Source organism: Zerene cesonia, chromosome 10 (assembly GCF_012273895.1).
Source record: "Zerene cesonia ecotype Mississippi chromosome 10, Zerene_cesonia_1.1, whole genome shotgun sequence".
NCBI classification, from domain to species: Eukaryota; Metazoa; Arthropoda; class Insecta; order Lepidoptera; family Pieridae; genus Zerene; species Zerene cesonia.
The window spans coordinates 1772320-1792732 of NC_052111.1; the positions used below are offsets into that span (position 1 = coordinate 1772320).

General features: G+C 32.3%; 5 protein-coding genes across 5 annotated transcripts; 3 read left to right on the plus strand and 2 right to left on the minus strand.

Moving 5' to 3' along the window:
- Positions 1-284: 284 nt before the first annotated feature.
- On the plus strand, positions 285-4553 carry LOC119829332. The gene is made up of 2 exons (XM_038351801.1): positions 285-345; positions 4345-4553. Exons 1-2 carry the CDS (start codon positions 285-287, stop codon positions 4551-4553), a joined length of 270 nt encoding a protein of 89 aa, XP_038207729.1.
- A 758-nt stretch (positions 4554-5311) lies between these two features.
- LOC119829645 (protein app1-like) lies at positions 5312-7015 on the plus strand. Its single transcript, XM_038352261.1, has 3 exons — positions 5312-5390; positions 5542-5697; positions 5904-7015. Exons 1-3 carry the CDS (start codon positions 5355-5357, stop codon positions 6714-6716), a joined length of 1005 nt encoding a protein of 334 aa, XP_038208189.1. The 5' UTR covers positions 5312-5354; the 3' UTR covers positions 6717-7015.
- On the minus strand, positions 6745-13960 carry LOC119829333. The gene is made up of 11 exons (XM_038351802.1): positions 13936-13960; positions 13599-13712; positions 10986-11117; positions 10545-10656; positions 9760-9903; positions 9419-9474; positions 9091-9180; positions 8827-8918; positions 8329-8614; positions 7508-7695; positions 6745-7300 (listed from the first exon to the last, which is right to left on the minus strand). The coding sequence occupies exons 1-11, from the start codon at positions 13958-13960 to the stop codon at positions 7076-7078; spliced, it is 1464 nt and encodes a 487-aa protein (XP_038207730.1). The 3' UTR covers positions 6745-7075.
- LOC119829334 lies at positions 13941-18083 on the minus strand. The gene is made up of 2 exons (XM_038351804.1): positions 18060-18083; positions 13941-17863 (listed from the first exon to the last, which is right to left on the minus strand). Exons 1-2 carry the CDS (start codon positions 18081-18083, stop codon positions 14108-14110), a joined length of 3780 nt encoding a protein of 1259 aa, XP_038207732.1. The 3' UTR covers positions 13941-14107.
- Positions 18084-18615: 532 nt separating this feature from the next.
- On the plus strand, positions 18616-20060 carry LOC119829335. The gene is made up of 4 exons (XM_038351805.1): positions 18616-18658; positions 18884-18958; positions 19320-19429; positions 19821-20060. Exons 1-4 carry the CDS (start codon positions 18616-18618, stop codon positions 20058-20060), a joined length of 468 nt encoding a protein of 155 aa, XP_038207733.1.
- The last annotated feature ends 353 nt before the right edge of the window (positions 20061-20413 follow it).

A 20413-nucleotide genomic window follows, 5' to 3' on the forward strand; every position in this document is an offset into this window, starting at 1 on the left:
TCCTTCCTACTAATATCATAAATGCGAAAGTTTGTAAGGATGTGTGTATGTTTGTTACTCTTTCACACAAAAACCACTAAACCGATTACAATTAAATTTGGTACGTAGATAGCTGGACAACTGGAATAACGTATAGGCAATTTTTATCCCGATATTCCCACGGGATATAGACTTACGCGGGTGAAACCGCGGGGCGCAGCTAGTATTATATAACACACTAATTAATTATATAAAGTAAATTAAAAGTGATGCAATATCTGACTTTCTTTTTTAGAAACAGAAACATGTTATTTCATATATGGGATACTAACTGTAAAAAGTATAAAAATTTACAGGAAAGACTGTAAAAACAGTAGACATAAGAGCTAGTAATATCGAGGAGTTGTATAGTATATCACTAGTTTCTCGCGCTAAAGAAGAAGAGCAAGCTATCCGCCTGCAGCTTCGCCCGCCTAATAAAAGGAAATTCCCGTGGAAATTAGATGTTTCACCGCGGTAAAAAGTAGCCTGCGCAACTTCAGCTTCCTATCTCCAGACAAAAATATTAACATAAAACTAACAAACATACATACATAATGTAAGAAAAATTAACAAAGATACATACTTTCGCATTTATTTTATTACCAAAGACTAGACTAGATAACCTTTGTCATCGTTATAAGCATATAAACAGTAAATAACAAGCAGCTCATTTAGGTGAATTAAATTCCCACACTTAAAGCTAAGAGAAATTTAATTATATTATTTATAGGCAGCGAGCAGTTCTCGAAATTCCAATTTGTTCGTATTCAAAAAATCGACATAAATACCAACATTTTTATAAAAAATCTGATAAAAGTCCTACATTCTAATACATACAGAAGTTTATAGTGTTGTATTATGTTATCTGTGGTTACAGTTTTATAGTTTCAAGTGCTTAATAAGCCTCAAGGTATTGTACACGCAGCACGAAGCTTATTCCGATCAATATCATAATAAATGTAGATAAAAACTGAAAACCACACGTTATTTATTGAATTGTCTCACTTACTCTTAGACAGAATATTCGTAAGGAAATTATTGAATACTGATGCTCGTAACGAACATATTAAGATAAACTCATAAAAGTATTGTACTTTCACCGATCCTTGAGTGATTCAGAGACAACAAAGTTTGATTTCAATACCTCGGTCAAAATTGAGTCTAAAGGAGTCTGTTTCATACAAACAGACAGCTAATAAAAGCGTGTTCGAAAGGTAAAACGATGAAATATTCAAGACAAGATTGCCGAAAAGAATACATTAGTATTTTACAATCAGTTAAGATGGGCAATTTAAATATTTGTGTCTATAAATTACTTAGCATCATGATTATATGTTTATAGACTTCCGAAAACAAACACAATGAACAAAGATCGCTGCTAACTGACCTGACATATCTCATTCATTACAGAATAATATTTGTTTAATATTTCTGTTATTTAACGTCCTGCCACACACTCATTTCCGATTATAAAATAGTTTTTGAATTTTATTATAACCTGTATTTTAAATGTCATTGCAAAACATTGACATTCGATTTATTTTTTCATTGCGGTTATAACCAGGAATGCTAGATTTCTCAGTGGTTGTAAATAAAAGGGATGCAACCTATACCAAAAGCTTAAATCTTATCAAATTAGGAAATATCATAATACTTTTGAGACCTCTTATAAAAATCTACTCACAATGTTTGTGGTAATGCTTTTTTCTCTTACTTTAGTTTATTTGGTATGGAAATATCTATTAATAAAAAAATGATTATATGAAATTAATAATTTACTGATTTATATTCTTAACACACACACACACACACATGCGTGTACCTATTCTATGAAAAGTATAAACTGTAATTTATCACAAGTGTGAGGGAACCTAAAGCTTTAGTTTTTTTTTAATGTTGGAAGAATAGGTAAAACAATTTTGGAGGTTACGGGACCAAAGCTGAAACCTTCATCTTGACAAACCAAAAAATTAATAAATTATGAAATATTTGTTAAGGATATTTGATACAGATTGAGTGTAACAATGCGATCGTGAAATAAGATCATATTACACAAAATCTATTCGTTTCATATGTATTTTGCCATTGACATAAAATCGGGATAGTATATTCCTCTTCCTTTTAAAATTTAATAGGAGTTCAGTTGAGGATTTCTATAAATAAGTCTGCATCTTCATACAATATCTATATATATAAAATTCTCGTGTCACAGTTTTCGTTGCCATACTCCTCCGAAACGGCTTGACCGATTCCTCTGAAATTTGGTAAGCATATTGGGTAGGTCTGAGAATCGGCCAACATCTATTTTTTATCCCGATATTCCTACGGGATACGGACTTACGCGGGTGAAACCGCGGGGCGCAGCTAGTTTATTATAATTTTTACTGAATCACTTTCTAATTAAATGTGTAACGCCTTATCTAATCAAAAATAAAGCAATTTTTATGACGATATACCGTTCGAACGAGTTGTGGTGGAAATGTCAGCTAGATCTGTAGCCGGTAGCAAATGTCAGATAAGTGTATCAAATTTAAGAGCAGCCTCAAGGGAGGATTCAGTGACCATGATTTGAGTATTTTTAGGATCATATTGAGTGACAATATATACCATATTTAAATATTAAAATAAATTTATTATAATACATTTAAATATTAAAATAAATGACGATGTTCCGAAACCGAAGATTTTGTAATTATATTAAGGTTAGAAAGGGGAGCTAGTGAAATACATTTTACTTTAAAAATTTAAAACTGTTAAAACAAAGTCGATTTAAATGGACGATATTGATAAAACCACGGAGCGTAATCGGCTGTTTCAATGTAAATATATGGTATTTATGTATGATGAATGTATAATTTTGTAAAAAAATAACTATAAAAGATTAAAGAATATGAAATATTATGTTTTATAAGAATTCCACTAGTACTTCCTTGTATAATATACGATCCGAAAGTTTATTAATAAGTCTTGTTTCGCTTCCCGTACTAAAATGGAATGACGCAAGAAATGCAAAAGTTGATATTTATAGATATGTTTTCTTTTCAATAATTTTCTTATAAATAACAACTACAAATAGATCCTAGTAAATATACCCCACTTTCAAAATCTTATTGTCTCAATCTGTCAATGTTTTTCTTTCTAAAACAATCAACTGAGATGGAAATATTTACAATCGCATCACCATTATACCAATATACAATGTTTATCTTTATGGAGCTATAAAGTATTCGAATGTTCAATCACAACAACCATTTGCTGAAAAACAGTAGGCTTGTAGACTTTGTGATGAATGATAGTGATATTTAAATTTTAACGATGACTAATTGTGAATCAGTTTTATTCTATATTATCATAATGTGTTGTTACCGTATAGTGTACTCCATCGCAACATTAGGATCTACGAATCTAAAGGTCAGCATTAATTTAATACGATAATATATTAATATCGGCTAGTTCCGATTTCACAATCCGTGAATGTCCTTCGTCTGCGTATCAGTTTTAAGCTATTGTATTACGTTTGTGTATAACAATTGAGAAATCAACATTTCTTTTACATTATCTATTATCATTAGCACAATATTTAACTCGGATCTATTAGAGATGACCATAAATATTTTGCGAAAGTGGATGTTTAATGATACCATTTTACGACTGAATCGATGAATTGATGATTGTTGATTTTTATGTTATTTCCTTGCCTAAAGCATTCAAATTCATTTAGGTTACAATAACCCACTTAAGTTAATTAGTGAATCAACATTTACATAGACATTGAGTAAAATGTTAGTGTTAGTATCTATTTCTGATGGAAATGAATCTATTTCTGATTCCTACTTTAGAAAAAGTGTTCCTTTTGAAAACGTGATATAAATGAAATCAATGTATTTAATCATTAAGCTGTAGTATCACATAAATATATTGTTTTATTAACAGTTGCAGAATAACGAAACAGAAAATGCAGTCCCTGCATTTTCAATAATATACATAGAGAAATTGAATGATATTAATAAAACGGAAATAAGTAAGCCACTTCTCCGTGTTAAGAGGGCTAGCGATGGTGCAGGTACGATTAGCTTATTATTTTTGCTCCGTTAACAATTAAAGATTCCTCTAGACTCGATTTTGACCCATGTTAAACGGACAGATTTAATTCAAACTTTGTACAATGATCAAGGTTCTTGAAAAACATCCTACACTTCTCTCACAATTTGGTAGATATAGTATGTATTGTTTTTAATTGATCCTGTATTTAAAATTATAGATATTTAACACCAAAAATGAGTTGATCACATTCATTTTCATAGAATTGCATTATTATTTCAGGTAAATTCGCGCAAGCTGCCAAAGGAGAAAACATAAAATCCCTGCGTATGTTCTTGCAGCTTTTCAAGAATAGTTGGGACAGCGCGTATGTCGGGGGCTCGCATCCCTTACACCCCAATGTACCTAAAGCTGTCGTGAGCCTTTACAAATTGAGGATTGTCGATTACTTCTTTCCCCCCATCGGAGAAGACCCAAGGAAGAACGGCTAATAAACATATTTTTAATATCCTATTGGATTGCATTCGAATTTTTTTCTATTAATGTTATGCATTGTCCATATGTAGAATAGATAAAGACTAATTGTTATTTTCAAAAGCAAACAGTTCAATAAAGTTTAACAGTGTATCAGTAAGCAATTATGTTAGACAAACCTTTCAGAATACGCATTCAATTCATTTTTGTCTGTCACATTCTATTGCATATTTAAGAAATTTTTCCAATATTAAGCTAAAATAAAACTATGTGTAGGTACGTCTGTGAAGAGTTCTATTGTTTTTATATGTGTTACATACTTTTCTAGTATGTACGTAATGTAGTAATGTAACATAGAATTGTTCTTATGAAGTAACTAATTGTAATGTCTGTAACCTGAAATCTATGTATCTTAATTTTGAGACATTTGTGGTCATACGAGACGAACATTACAATACCAATGTTACATGGATATCAATAATAACATCTATGCTAGAAATGATCTATCTCTTTGTATATATTAAGTGTTATCATATTATTAAAATGTATGACACTTTAACAACGATTTATTTGATATTTAGTACAAAAATATTGCCAAATAAATGCACAGGTATGTGAAGCACTTGTGAAATAAATGGGTCGGTAATTTGTTTTGTTTTCGTTTATAATCTCAGTAAGTACCTACGTGCACATTTGACATTATGCAAGATGCAAGTACTCGTATATTGAATACAAATCTTGGAGACATATCTAGGTCTTTTCTTTCTACGTTTCGGGTGGGTGTTATCGAGTAGATATAAAAGAGTCGTCATTAATGCATGTACACATCTCGTTATTGTGACTCCGAGATGAAGGTACGAAAACATTTTAAAGGACACTTGCTCCGTTAACGTTGAGAATGTGAACTCGTTTATTATAAAAAAAGTTGTTCGGGAATTTTAAATGAACAATTTGTATGTATCTGTGATAATTATAAGTTTGTTATAAATGTTATTTTATATTTAGGGAATAATACTGCTGGTTTGTGCTGCGATTAGTTATGCGCGGGGTAGCGCCGTGGCATGGCCTGGAGCGGTTCACTTAGGCGCATCCGTTGTCAAAACCATCATCCCGCCGCAAGTAAAAGGATTTGCCTATTCAACCAGCCAATATATTAATTCTGTAAGATTTGTGTTTATTTTATTTATTTTCTGCAATTTTCTGGCATGAATTGTAAACATTGCATAGTAAACTAGTCAACTAAATAACAGCTATTTTATATATTTAAACGCTCAAAATAAGGATAATAGTAACAAAGTATGAAAAAATGAGTAATGCAATATTTTTAATATGTTTATTAATGTCATTTGATTGTGTTTCCTTTTCAGGCGCCTCCGTACCTTTCCTATCAGCCACAAATCAGTTACCAGTTACCCCAGTATGGAGTCTATCCCACATTCCCAAGCGTGCCAGCCTATCAACCAATATTGCCTCCGTCTTATTACCCAGGCTCTAGTATCTTGATACCCTCGCCATCTCCTAATCCAGTACCTCCTCCTGCCGGATTTCCTAGCGCGCCATCCCCACCATCTATACCACAACAACCAGCACAAGGATCACCATTCCCACCTGCTCAAGACGCTGGAGATGAAGATACCGCAGTAATTGACTCTGCAGAATTCGGCCCCGGACGGCAACAAACCACGCAATCATCGCAGTCATATGACACAAGGAACATGCCTGAATACCCGCAAATTCCTCAGTATCAGAACAGTCCACAGGCTCCTCAAATACCTCAAGCACCACAGGCCCCACAGGCCCCACAGGCGCCACAAGCTCCACAAGCCCCACAAGCCCCACAAGCCCCACAAGCCCCACAAATTCCACAGATTCCACAAATTCCTCAATATCCCCAATATCCCCAATATCCCCAATATCCTGGGTCTTCTGGAGTCAGCCAAATCCCGCAATTCCCTCAAATCAATCAGCCGCAACCCCCACAGTTCCAACCTAACCTACCTTTCCCACAGATTCCACAGAATCCACAGTTCCAACCAAACCCTCCATTCCAACAGAACCCACCTTTCCAACAATCACCACAACAACAACAAATAGCTGGACAACAAAGCGGTTTTCCATCAGCGCCAAATGGAAACCAAAACTTCAATGACGAAGATACGATATCTGTAGAATCTGTCTAATGCGTACAGACGAGTAATCCATAAGAGGCTTTGTGTTGTAATTGCTATTGTTTTGAGACATTAAACTTATTAATGTTTCTAGGCGGTACATATAATGCAATTGACATTTGCCGCGTATTTGGCCTGAATTTTAAGTAGTGTTTTAAATAAAGATTCTAGTGCAGAAGATTAGGATCTATTACGTCTCGCTTATATGTTTAAGTAATATGTGAATTTAATTTGCATTGCAGTTTTATTCACTTAGGTTCGAACTTTTTATACTTTTTATGTATTAAAGTCAATATGATAATGAAAGGCAATCATAAATATATTGATACAAAACATTCACTTTATTTTTTTTATTACCCTTAATTTTAAAACTACCAAAAACCAGGTGACCGTTCTACAATCCATTTTGAGAAGTCTCTGTAAGTGGTATTCTTCCCGTTGAGACCTAAGCCAAAATAGAAAGTGTATGGAAACCATTCTGTGTTGAAAGTAATTGTTATATTATAACCACCAACTCCCTCTATTACAGGCGTTACGAGACGATTAGGCAATAAGAGACGTGCACACACAATTGTACACTCTATGCCCGCTGATATCTGTAAAAAAATACCATGTACATTTATTTTATTACAATAACCTGATACATGAAGTCAACAACAAAAATTAAATATCATCAATGTGAACTTCATAATATTGGGAATAGCTTACAAACGAAAGCAAATTAATAATCTTAATTAATAAAGTTTTATTAACATTGCAAACGATGCAATTGAGATAAAGAACACTATTTTTTGTTTCTTTACCTTCATAATGACATTCAATTTCCCAGGAGGATCAGCGTTTACTTCAAAGTTTTCGGAATAAAAGAATGCTGTAGTGCTTTGCTTTTTTAAGCTTTTAAAGCACGTGTTCCCTGATACGAAGGTACGCGCACGCCAACCAGATCGTTGGGGTTTTCTTGCTCTTAAATACCCTTTATTTATTCCCATTGCTGAAACATTTTATTATGTTAAAACAAAGTGTTTATTTGTTGATTGGTTGGCAATATATATTTGGTATAAACCAAATATATATTGCCAACCAATCAAATCAATGAGAACTTGATATACTTGATATACATATAATTAAACGATGTTTTTCTCAAAATCGTTAGAATAATGTGAATAACAAGATTTTGATGTTAGTTTAGTCATGTAAAATCAAGATGTAATGTGGTTATTGTTTAATAGAAAACTATCCCAGGCGAAATACATATTATAAAACAATGGTTCGACTTACAAAAGACACATAAAATATACCTAACTTTCTACACTGCGCATTTTAACATTATTTAGATTAGACTTTTCGGGTAAATGTTTTATAATATTCATAAAATAAAATATAATATTCATAATAACTTTGCTAAGATTACGAATATTATATTCTACTAGCTGCACCCGGCAAACGCAGTTCTGCCTTACTCTTATCATTTAGGGGCATGAAAAATAGATGTTGGCCGATTCTCATAGATACCGGATAAGCACAAAAAAATTCATCAAAATCGGTCAAGCCGTTTTGGAGGAGTATGGCAACGAAAACTGTGATCGAGAATTTTATATATTAGATTTTCTTTTATTTTGCGTACCAGGACCGCCGTCAACTAACTGAAAGGTTTCTGGGTAAGGTCGCGGTAAAACATTAGCGGTGATGTAATTAATTATCCAGTTGACATATGGATAAACATCAATATACAGAGGAGGTTCTTTGTTTAGTCTGTTCCTCATAGACCGCCGGTTGCATGGAGCTCCACCAGCGGCTATCCCCATGAGCTGGAAACTCCCTTCAAGCGCGTGGGTGACTAAGGGAGCTCCTGGCCGGATGCCACATCCAGAACTACACAAAACGTGTGTGACGCCTTCGCTGCCCAGTTTCTGAAATGGTTTTAGTGAATAAGTCTTGGCTATACATTTTCATAGATTTTTAGACATTAAAGTAGTTAGTGTAGCTAAAAATTTGACGACAATCATCAGCTTAGCTTTGAAACTTAAATATTTTGAAATATAATTAAATTGAGAACATTTCTCCACTTGGTCCCTAATGAGATATGTAAGTATGTTAAGTGTTTAGTACTCAAAGAACTTACGCTGCGCATTCTGAGTTTCCTGCACTCTTTGTGGGTATAAAATTTTAAAGTCTTTTTTGCCATTTTCTCAGAGTCAAAGTCTCTCGGCACAGCTACAATATATAAGAAAGTTAATACTATTTTGGTTATATAAGATAAAATATTTTTATTTTAATAAATATTAAGATATGTTATAACCAATAAAATAGACAAAATGAAAGAAACTATATAAAATATAAATCTTTACTAATTATTTATATTGGTGTGATATTAAAAAAAACTTACAACTTAGATAATCAACCATAAAAACAAATTTATTCCTCCGTTTCTTTTCACGCTCGTCAATTGAGGGCAAACATATAGGTATCATATATTCTGCAACATACATAAAAGGAACAAAGCATGAAAAATTACTATGTCGTGAAATTTAAAGTTATAAAAACAAAAATTGACGATTGGATAATATGGCCTGAACAAAAGGTTCACATGGCTTAAGAGGCGGATAAGCTAATAAAAATGGTATAATATCTGTAGTAATATAATTATCACATTTTTAAACAAATATATTTATATTTATATCTACAAAGATAGAATAATACATGATTAAGCTTACGTGATTTAACCGGCCTTAAAAGCTTCACTAAAGCGAGACTGTTGCCAACTCCAAATCTGTAGAAGATGTTTTTTAATATTAATTAAATATTTGTAAGTTTTAAAAAATTTATGTTAATATAAGGAAAATGTTTGCAAATGAGATCCATTTTCGTTTTTAGGCTACTGAAATATTTTGATGGTTGTGGTGAAGATGCTGATTTTGAAAGCTAAGATTTTGGTTTCTACCACCTCAAGTATTACAGTTTTATTTAAAATTAGCTTGGCGAAATAAAATACATTATAATTTATGTTATAGTTGCAATTTTGATATGACTCTGTAGTCTGTATTACTCAATTTACCTAGAATACTCAGGATGTGGGCTGATATCTATGAGAGGGATCTCCAGATAAGCTCTCGGACACGACACTCCCATTTTTGTCTGTGACCGAGTGAGGCCGCAATCTTCTTCATCTCGAACGTAGTCCCCGAACAAAACATTGCCCCTGGGAAAATGATCTCCAGATTACGAAATCAGAAATAATCTATAAACATCAACATTCAACATATCAAACAAATAAAACCTTATGAAGTATTAAATAAATGAAACAAAAATTATATATGAAACCATAATAATTTTTAATAAAGAGTCTAAGATATTCATTTTAATTCTTGGTTCTCTCTAAAACCTAGCTCTGTCTTCGATTTATTAAAACAAGGCAAATTTATCCAGGTACCTTATATCCCACATGATGTGTTTATAATGATGTGATATACACACTGTGCGAGTGATAAAAGATGGGTAAAATCGAAAAATTAGATCACTGTTCGGTTCTTTAAAAATACAGTGCCATCAACTTATATTTCAAATGAAGATCGTCAACACCATCGCTTCAATGTTACTTTTACAAAGATATTCAGCCATTTCTTTTAAAAGGATGCAGCAGACATAACAATGAAAATTTAGAAAGCTAACAATAATTCACACTGAGAACCTGAAGCAGTCAACAATGACAATTCAATTTCTTTAGTTCAATTTTTCGCCCTTTCAAAGATATGTTGGTAACACTGTACCTTCACCATCTATAAAAATAATATCAAACATAATGTATGACTGTTAATCATCATATCATATTCTTTTACTTACAATTTATAGTTCTTGGGTAAAAGAAGCATATCAGTGGCTGTGCCCATAGCGAATTGTTTGTGTACTAAAACTACTCTCGGAGCCTTGCTATGATGTGGCAAGCCTGTGGTAACTGTGGTAACAGAACAAAAATAATATTCAAAAAATTCAAAATTGTTTTTTTGGAACGAAATAACACAGTGTACTTAAACCTAAATTAACGATGACACCCATAGAAGATTGTTTAGCTGTGGCACAGGTGTCAACACCCGCCTCCATTTAAGAAATATGTTCAACAAAAATAATTATTATAGAAGAACTACTTGTAAGTAGTAAATACTTGGTATTAAGTAGAATAATTCTTTAAGATTCCTCAATGATATATATCAACGTAGCAAGATAAATAATCATATTATATGGACTTCTAATTTGAATATAAACAATAATGTAAAAAAGACTTACCATGAAGATATTGAACAAAGCCCAGCCATGGGAATGTGCGCTCTTTAAGGACTCCATCTGGAGGCTTTAAGCCGAAGTCATCATGACACGTCGCGAAATCGCGCATCATACATCTTGTTGACAGAATATAACCTAAAAATTTCCTCATTACATATTATATTATCGTGTAAAATTCAAGAATGTCTATGAAAAAAATCTGTTTCCGTAGAAACCTTCTTACGATAATCTCAAAATAATAAAGTAACGAAATTACGGTGAAGGTAGTTTATTTTCTTTCGTTTTAATATTGACCCGTGTTTGGTATGTCAAACAATATTAACTCACTAAATTTAATGTAGTAAATGGAAATAATATGAACTAACATAAAACTACGGTGATAATACGCAGCATCGATCTCCTCACAAAATTTTGCAAGAATGCGAAAGAGATTGCTTCCATGAGTTTGTAAACATTTATTTGTTGTTACCTGTTTGCTGTTGTGTGATGTTTTCACATATTTACTTGCCAACCATTATCGTTTATTTGCAAAACAGTGAAAAACATGCAGTTGTGGGCTAGTCTTCTTAATATATAAAATTCTCGTGTCACAGTTTTCGTTGCCATACTCCTCCGAAACGGCTTGACCGATTTTGATGAAATTTTTTGTGGTTATCCTGTATCTATGAGAATCGGCCAACATCTATTTTTCATTCCCCTAAATGATAAGAGTAAGGCAGAACAGCGTTTGCCGGGCGCAGCTAGAATAGTATACCTAATATTATCTGTGGTTGGGTGTTTATATATTATTATAGTGTTATAACATATGTTATAATATAATCAAAGTTTACACAATTCTATTCAGAGTAAAACTCGTAGGGTGATAAATACATTTAAGAATAAATCCATTACATATAAGATTTTGTTTTTCTGTTGTTTCCTACATTCATATGTTATTTGTTTTTGTTGTACTAAATATTGGTCCCAGATACTGTTATCTAGCATCATAATAATTGCAAATGCTCTCGATAGTAAACACTCAAAATAGGCCATATATGACACAATACGATTTTCAAGTAATATATTAGGGTAGTAGTGTAGTAGAGACTTGTATTATCACTACATAGTATAAACCAAGTCGTTTTCTCTGTCTGTCTCTATGCCCTTATGTATGCTTAAATCTTTAAAACTACGCAACGGATTCTGATGTTTTTTTTTTTAATAGATCGGTTGATTCAAAATTTTAAATGTATAATAACATCTATTCAACTACTCCGAAGTAATAAAGCTAGTAATTTATAATCAAGAGCTCCAATAAATACCATACTTTCGTTGAAATATTATCTGCATATCAAATATCACACAATTCTTATTAACCCTCCTGGTAATTCATACCTACTGACTCTTCTTGACGCCTATGCCATTGAACGGATTTGGATAAAATTTGTTACAAAGATAGTTTGCAACACAAGAAAGGACATAGATCAGTTTTGAAACCTAGGGAACAGAACTATGTGTTTACTCAACGGATTAAGCCGTGAGTAGGAAGCTAGAATCTATATATATGCGAATTTGATTTGGGTCCATCGTATGGACATTTGGCCTTATTGTATTCCTATCTATAGTAGGGGATCAACTTGCGCAAGAGCATAAAAGTTATACACATCATAGAGATCAGAGATGAAAAGGTAAGTGAAAGCAAATATAATTTTTCAAGCAGTCTTTATTCTTTTTTTTTTGTATATGAGTATTAACGTGGTCAGTCAGAATCTGTTATAATGGTAGAACTCAAACACGAAGTTCGCGGGAACTAGCAGTGATCTGGCTAAATAGAACTCGTGTATCTCATATCTGTTGATTGTATTCATCATCAAGTAGTGAACGGTTCCTTGGCAGTAGTACAAGGGAAGACGACTCTTATAAAATAAGTATTTTGCAGGCACGTACATCTTCATGACTATACATTGGTGGCGAAACTTCTGGGTATGCTTCTTTGCTAAGAGCTGAAACAAAAGTATTTTATTTCATCTTTTTCGCATAATAATGGTAAAGCGTCCATTACCTAATGTTAAGAAGGTCTTCTTAACGAATTATTACCTATACTAATATTAAAAAGCTGAAGACTTTGTTTGTTTGAACGCACTAATCTCAGGAACTACTGGTCCGATTTGAAAAATTCTTTCAGTCTTAGATAGCCCATTTATTGAGGAAGTCTATAGGCTATACATGTACTACGGGCGAAGCCGGGGCGGACCGCTTGTATGGAATATGTACTCAACTGCATCACAACTACTATTTAACTACAAATGTATACACACACACTTTTAACACACCTTAAGGTTCTCATTGGTTACATTTATATCTCTCATTTTGATATATCTATAGAAAAGTACGCAATATACATACATAAATATAAGTCACGTGTGTACTTTTCCAATCTACGAATGATATGTTCACAGACTTTTTTAAATACCGGTGATTTACTATATCCCGAGTACAATAGCCGAATTTGTATATATTGTTTAAAGTATCTGAAACAAAAATGAGAAAATGTTTTAAGATTTATTGTGATTTTGTCAAATACCGACCGTCAACATTTGCAGTTTTTATATTTTTATTTACATCACGGGAACTTACTCCGGGGCAGAAGCTCATCACTTTTGTCTCGACCTTGCGAGGGATCATCATCGTCAGAATATGACCTCGCTGCATAATTAGCCTGGTTTGCAGGCACAGCTCTCCAACCATCGCCTAAATCAAAACGTTGAATTAATTATGATTGTATGATCGAAAAGCATGATAATGTACTGACGTATAAGAGTAAATAATCAAAATAAAAATTAAATTTTAAGTATCTCTTGAAGAATTTAATTAAAACTTAATTTTATCTATTGATTAAAGCACTAAAATACGTACCGAGTTGAAGAAAAATATGAAATAAACACAAAAATATTTGCCAATCCTTCAGTAGTACCGTCATTGCGATGATCTGTGTTCATGTCAGCATTTCGAATGAATTGTTTTGACCAAATATGCTAAGGATTCGTACACAGTTTTAAGTAAATAACAAACATTTTTACGTACACAATGCTTTATTCAGAATTATAAGACAAACTACTCGAATATTACTAAAAAAACACATTGATCTATGTACTTGAAAGACTTGTAATACTCTCTCTTGGCGTGTTACCCCTAAACTGTGGCTTCATCAATGTTACCCACAAATTACGCGTAATAGGATCACATATTACAAAGTAAACAAATAGAACAAAACCTTGCAATGTGGACGTTAAACAAAAAAAGTAAGACCATATTAAATTTGTAGTAAACGAAAAAATTCCAAATATCCAAGTAAGTCCCAAAAGAAAGAATAAAAATATTGACAATCGTAGTTGAGCTCCAATAAGATCAATATCATTTGCTCTCATTTTACCATCAGGTCCATGAGAAATCGCATAGATCACGGAAATGAATAAAACTATATTAATCAATAAAACTATACATATTGGCACGATGACACTTACAATTAAAAAAAAACCAGTAGGATAACATATCGCATACTCATTTCTGGTCATAGGCAGATTTGGTATATAATTTTCTTTGTCCAAAATAAGAATAATAGCAACAGGAATAAGAGGCATTCCCCATCCTACTAAAGTGAATTTTATCATAAATCTGGAAGGACGAAGTACGCCCAAAACACGAACGTATCGGGTAAATTGTAGAGTTGCTGTGATTAACATCCACATGAAGCTAGCCAATACTGAATAATGTAATAACGCACCGAGAAAAATACATAAAGTTTTTTTATTGTCATGCATGTAAAAAGTGCCGTCTTTTTCGTTAAAAATAGAATCATCTAAATTAAAAATAATGATTAGTAACAAAGGTAAGGCAATAGCTGCTGTTAAATGCAGGAGCACTTTTGTACCAGCCTTTTTTCTCCATGCATGGAAAACAAATGCTGTAATCCATATACCCACTATTCCCAATAACGAAAGAAAACTTCCAATTAAAGAAATTATATTTAAAGGAACAGTATTTATTTTATTCCTCGGATCTTCATCAGAATTGTCATGCTCTCGAATATTAATTAATTGACCAAAATGTGTCAAATGATAGCATTTACATATACTCGTTTTGTTTATTGTTTGTAATAAATAACATCCCTTATTAGACCAAAATCCAGGTATAATTTTATGAACATCAAAATCCCAGTATCCACAAGTTCGCTTGTAATTAGTATTGATTATATCTTTGAATATTATAGGTATCGGAAAGTCTAAATTTGTCAAATAGCCTGGTATTGATATACCTATTATGCGACTATTCACAAAATAATTAGTTGGGTCAAGTGCTTGGAACACTGCATCACTATGAAAAATATTAATAATTATTTGAATATCTTTCTCCATTGAAGTGTTAGTATCGATATTGTTTTTGAGATACTTTAAAGTATTTATGACATTTTCCGGAATCCACGTTGCAATTTCGAGATTTTTTATTTGTAATACATGATCGAAAGTCGTGTTTCTATATAAAGGTATAACTTCCATGTCCATAAAACTACTCGAATTTTTTCCATGTTGGATTGCAATTCCAGATATATTATTTTTGAGGGGATGGCATATTTGAATTATGAAATGAGGCTGTACTGCTATTTCATATGGCTCATTATATGTAGTAACAAGACCGGGAGCGTCTTTTTGTGCCAACATTTCAATTATTCCACCTATTGCGTCTAGTATAACATTTGTGGAATTGAGTGTCTGAGCTAATCTTAGATATGCATTTTCAAGCAGCATAATCCTATCCATGATCCAGGCAGTGTGTGAAAGAGAACCCATATCTATAGAACTTTCATTTTTTTGAGCCATTGACAAAATGTGTTTTAGAGAAATTGATAAATAGTATATATCCGCTGGAATTAATAAGCGGACATCTTTAAGTGCTTGCCCTAAGCCGACTGTAAGGAAGCGAAATGTTAAGTTCTCGGGGATCCTTCCTTTTAAAAATTCATACAAAAATGTGGTCGTAGATGTTGGAGAATAATTTTGGTTACAGACTCCTTCAATGGGACCCCAATCGCTACCGAGAATGTAAGATCCAAGACATCGTCTCTTTACTGGCAATCCATTAGCTTGTAAACAGAACTGCTTAGGAGCTGTTATGTGTCCGATCATCGTTAATTCCCATTCCAGTGTCATGCCATTTGCAATAGAAGTTGAAGGCAAACAATACATCGAACTTGATATGTTAACAAACGTGTAATTATGCTTGTATAATTCACTTTTAGCAATATTCTCTAATCTTTCATAAGCCACCCTAATGTTTTCTCCCTTATCTTGATGTATATTTTCTATTAATATATGTAAATGTAGCAACACTAATAGCTTTTGTGAGGCATAATCTAAAATTTCCATTAAAAGTACTTTGTCTGCATTGAAAATAAACGTAATATTTTTGCGTAACTCTAGCATTTTTGAATCTAATTCATTTTGAACATCAGTGTTACTGAGAAATACTTTTATAGCCAATGAGAATACATGCACATCATTGCCTCGGGGATTAACAATAATTTTATCAGTAGTTATTAATGAAAAATTTTTAGAATGGCCTTCACACCAATATTGTGCTGACCGTTCTGTTATAAGTTCAATTATGTATACAATTTTTTCAACAACTAAAGAGACATTGGGTGAAATGGAAAGACTATTGTCTTTTATCTCTATAAAAGGAAGTTCATTTACATCAATTACCTGTACAAATCCTTTTGCATCTGAAAAACACTGAACACCAGTGTCATTTATATGGTATTTCCATAAACCCGTTGGATTGTAAATTGTCAAATAAATTTTGCTGTCAATTTCATTGTATTTAAAGTCCAATTGAGGTTCCTCATAAAACATTCGAGTTCGACAAGCCATACAGTTTAATTTGGTATCTAATGACTTTCTTGTTAATTTTAATGACCCCAAATCATTAACGGATACACGAAAATCTGATAAAAGTGGTTTTAAAATTCCTAAGTCACCGGGATCCCTGAGATCATAATATGACGTCGAAAACCAACACCATTCATTGTCTGCTAGATCATATTTGTTAGCTAATTCTTTATAAACATATCTACTTAAATCACTATCCATTCCATCACCCATTGGAGTACACGAATCATTTAGAAATTCTTCAAATGATAAGTTTTCAGAAGATGTTTCTATACCAAAGCAAATGCTTGCGTCCGTAGTAAATCTAACACCATGATAATTTTCTGGACAATTTGCCGGATAATGAATATTATTTGTATAAAAACATAAGCTTGGATATTCCATGAGACATAATTCTGTTGTTATTAATTCCATCTCTATATCTAGTAGCAAACAATTTTTAAATACAGATGACTGCATCTCTAATATATTGTAACTTTCTACTTCTCGGCCCCACATCTGTCCTGGTGTAAACCACACTATGGGACTAAATAGTCTTGATCTGCGTGCTGGTAACCAAAAGTATCTTGAAATATTCATTTCTTTAAGAGAATTAAGAATTGACTTGACATCATAGTCACTCAATTGAGTAATCACTGAAGCACCTCCTCTTTGTAGACACGGATAATTCCATGACGAAGTACGATCCACTTGGTAACAATAATCTGTATTATTATCGGATATTTTTTCGAAGCTAGGTGGACATAGTGATGCTATTCTTCCTAAGTCGGAAATAATCAATGTTTCATAGCATGGCCGTACATCATCTTTGGAGGGTATCCATGTGTTGTTAACACAGTTTCTTGTGATTATTTCATTCGCATCGTAACACAAAGGGTCGGATTTAATACCATTGCCTTCTTCACTTTCTGGCCATCGCACAGTTAGTCCCTTCTTAGTCACTTCTTCTAAACATATCTGCAATTACAAATTATATGAAAACAGTGAACAATTGTAATTATTTCTTTGTTAGTCAAAATCACTCTACCTGTGAGCTCGGACTTGAAAAAATTGAAAATATGATAATTATATTCCACAGAATAAAATTGGAAAATATAAACATTTTTCATCTTATTCACATAACATTTAAACTGCGTCACGTTTAGCAAAGAACTGAGATTTGTGGACCTGCTTTCATTCTAAGTCCTATGTAAATATTAATGATAGGGATATAAATACATGGTGTTCAAATTGGAAGTATTTACGGAGAGATTGGATATGAATTATCAATTATACTTACATTTAGAAATCACAATAATAAAATATCATATATAGATTTCTTTAAATTTCATTTAACTTCATCACCAGTTAGTGTTGATGCATCAGCATCAGCAGCTGATGTATTGAACAAAAAAAAAGAAGATTCTAAAGCTATAGAAATAAGATTGTACTAACACTGAATTTTTTTATGATTTCATTCGGCAAGCACAAGAAGCTAATTAATTGGTTCCAAATGTGTCTTGATACATGAACATGATTATATATTATGAACTTATTAATGCATTGTTTGTAAACACAACAAATTATTTATAAATAACGTATTTATAATACAATGTATTTAATGAATCATGTAAGTTTTCACGCATTGCCATCCAATATATAAACACGAGTGTGTTTTTAAATCTTTCATGATTTTGTTGATTTCATATTGTTGTTCTATTGTTCTTGCAATGCGATATAAATTATTTTGCATTTTTATTTTATTGAATTTAGGTAAGTTTTGTAAAGAAGGTGGTTTAGTGATCGCATATAGAACAAGTGTACATTTTATTCCCCTTTGGTAAGCAATTAGCAAATTTTCTGAAACAAAAATGTTTAAGATTTGCTTTATTTTAATTGTCTCATCAGGAAAAGGGACAAGACAAAATCACTTATACTTAAATATTGAACAGTAGGTATAATCTCTTGAACCACATTTAATTGTAATTAATTTTTTAGTAGCCAAAAGTGTGCCGTGGCAATATTTTACATCAATTAGTGATTTGACATTAATAGGATCCGATAAAGAACCGGGTATGTCCAAATATGTTTCACTCTCTAACTTACGTCTTTGGTTTTGTGGTGGTAAATAATAATTTGTCTTCACCTGTCTTTAAGATTTGTTTTTAACTAAGTACTTAACATTTCTATTCATTATTTAATTAAGACTGAATGATTTATTAACACATTGACAAACTTTGGCAAGGTAAAAGGTATATAAAGACTATAAAATTCAATCACTTCGGCAAAAAGTATTTAGCTGTTTATTGCGATTTTTGAAGCATAAATTTATTTTTTATGGGGAGACCGATAAGTCTGTATGACTTTAAATATTCCAATTATTAATGTTTTTTTCAATTAAAAAAGAAGCTATAATTCCTCACTCCACTTTCAGTTCGTATGCACAGTCAGTACACTTATGGGAATTGTAAACGGCGCGATTTAAAATTGTTTGCTCACGTACACAAGGATCACATTGAAATATTAGGAAAAGTAATTGTTCGAGTAAGTCAATAATTCTAGGTTATGTACCTACCTACTATCAAATAAGTAATCCATTAAATGTAAGTGCGGTGCGCCGTTAATGTTATTTTTTAATTTGGTAACCCACAATATTAATTTGAAAACGAGTATATTTATTTTTAACTGGTAACATATTTATTGGAAAAGCAAATATACCATTCTAGTGAATGTATCTGAATAAATTTTTATAGTATCCTGTTATAATATACTACCTCTCAATAATTATCCTAGTGTTATGGATACCGAGGTACATTGACAGCTTCTGTTCGTAAAATCTTCTCTATCGAAAACCTCTACTTGTAAATATTATTGCTTATCGCCCTATGAATTATGCTTTTGAACTGTCTAAACCATTTTAATACAATATTTTTAGGGATGGTTAAAGATAATCAGAATGCCAACTTGCATCATTCTTCGAGCAACTTCGTACGAAGAAGATCTGTTTAGAAGTACAACGTACAATTTTCAAATTTGCGTTCCAAGAATAACATATTGCCATTCGAAACATCGTTATAAATACTTCTACTATGAGTGGTATCTACCTCTCGATTACATAGGTGGAATGAATTGGGATTTATACTTTTATGGGCCTCCAAACTTGGTCTGGCAATAAAACTTCCTCCAAACTGGTTTAAAATTAGAACACACGTTACAGAAGGCAAGCCATCAAATTTAATAAAGTATCCGCTTCAACGATTAGCCTTTCGATTAACGATTTCAAATTAGCTACGTTAAATCTATTTTAATTATTTATTTTCAACTTTTTTTTACTCCAATCATTATTTGAACACCCTGTAGAAAAAGTAACAACTGTAATCAGTTTATTAACAACCATGACACCAACCCACACAAAAAAACACTTTCGATAGGATATCGTAACGCTCATATACATTGATTCTTATCCATATGAGTTCCACCGATATTTGTATTCAGGAAAATACTTTATCAGCATCGAATCTACTGATA

Coding starts and splice junctions, on each gene's coding strand:
- LOC119829332 (XM_038351801.1), top strand. CDS start 285: ATGTTATTTCATATATGGGATACTAACTGTAAAAAGTATAAAAATTTA. Junction 346..4,344: donor AAATTTACAGGAAAGACTGT/AAAAACAGTAGA, acceptor TTATTATTTCAG/GTAAATTCGCGCAAGCTGCC.
- LOC119829645 (XM_038352261.1), top strand. CDS start 5,355: ATGTACACATCTCGTTATTGTGACTCCGAGATGAAG. Junction 5,391..5,541: donor ATTGTGACTCCGAGATGAAG/GTACGAAAACAT, acceptor TTTTATATTTAG/GGAATAATACTGCTGGTTTG. Junction 5,698..5,903: donor CCAGCCAATATATTAATTCT/GTAAGATTTGTG, acceptor TTTCCTTTTCAG/GCGCCTCCGTACCTTTCCTA.
- LOC119829333 (XM_038351802.1), bottom strand. CDS start 13,960: ATGAACACAGATCATCGCAATGACG. Junction 13,713..13,935: donor CACAGATCATCGCAATGACG/GTACTACTGAAG, acceptor GTTTTGATTTAG/GCGATGGTTGGAGAGCTGTG. Junction 9,475..9,759: donor CCACATCCTGAGTATTCTAG/GTAAATTGAGTA, acceptor CATCTTCTACAG/ATTTGGAGTTGGCAACAGTC.
- LOC119829334 (XM_038351804.1), bottom strand. CDS start 18,083: ATGAAAGCAGGTCCACAAATCTCA. Junction 17,864..18,059: donor AAGCAGGTCCACAAATCTCA/GTTCTTTGCTAA, acceptor TTGTAATTGCAG/ATATGTTTAGAAGAAGTGAC.
- LOC119829335 (XM_038351805.1), top strand. CDS start 18,616: ATGCGATATAAATTATTTTGCATTTTTATTTTATTGAATTTAG. Junction 18,659..18,883: donor TTTTATTTTATTGAATTTAG/GTAAGTTTTGTA, acceptor TTAATTTTTTAG/TAGCCAAAAGTGTGCCGTGG. Junction 19,430..19,820: donor TAGGAAAAGTAATTGTTCGA/GTAAGTCAATAA, acceptor CAATATTTTTAG/GGATGGTTAAAGATAATCAG.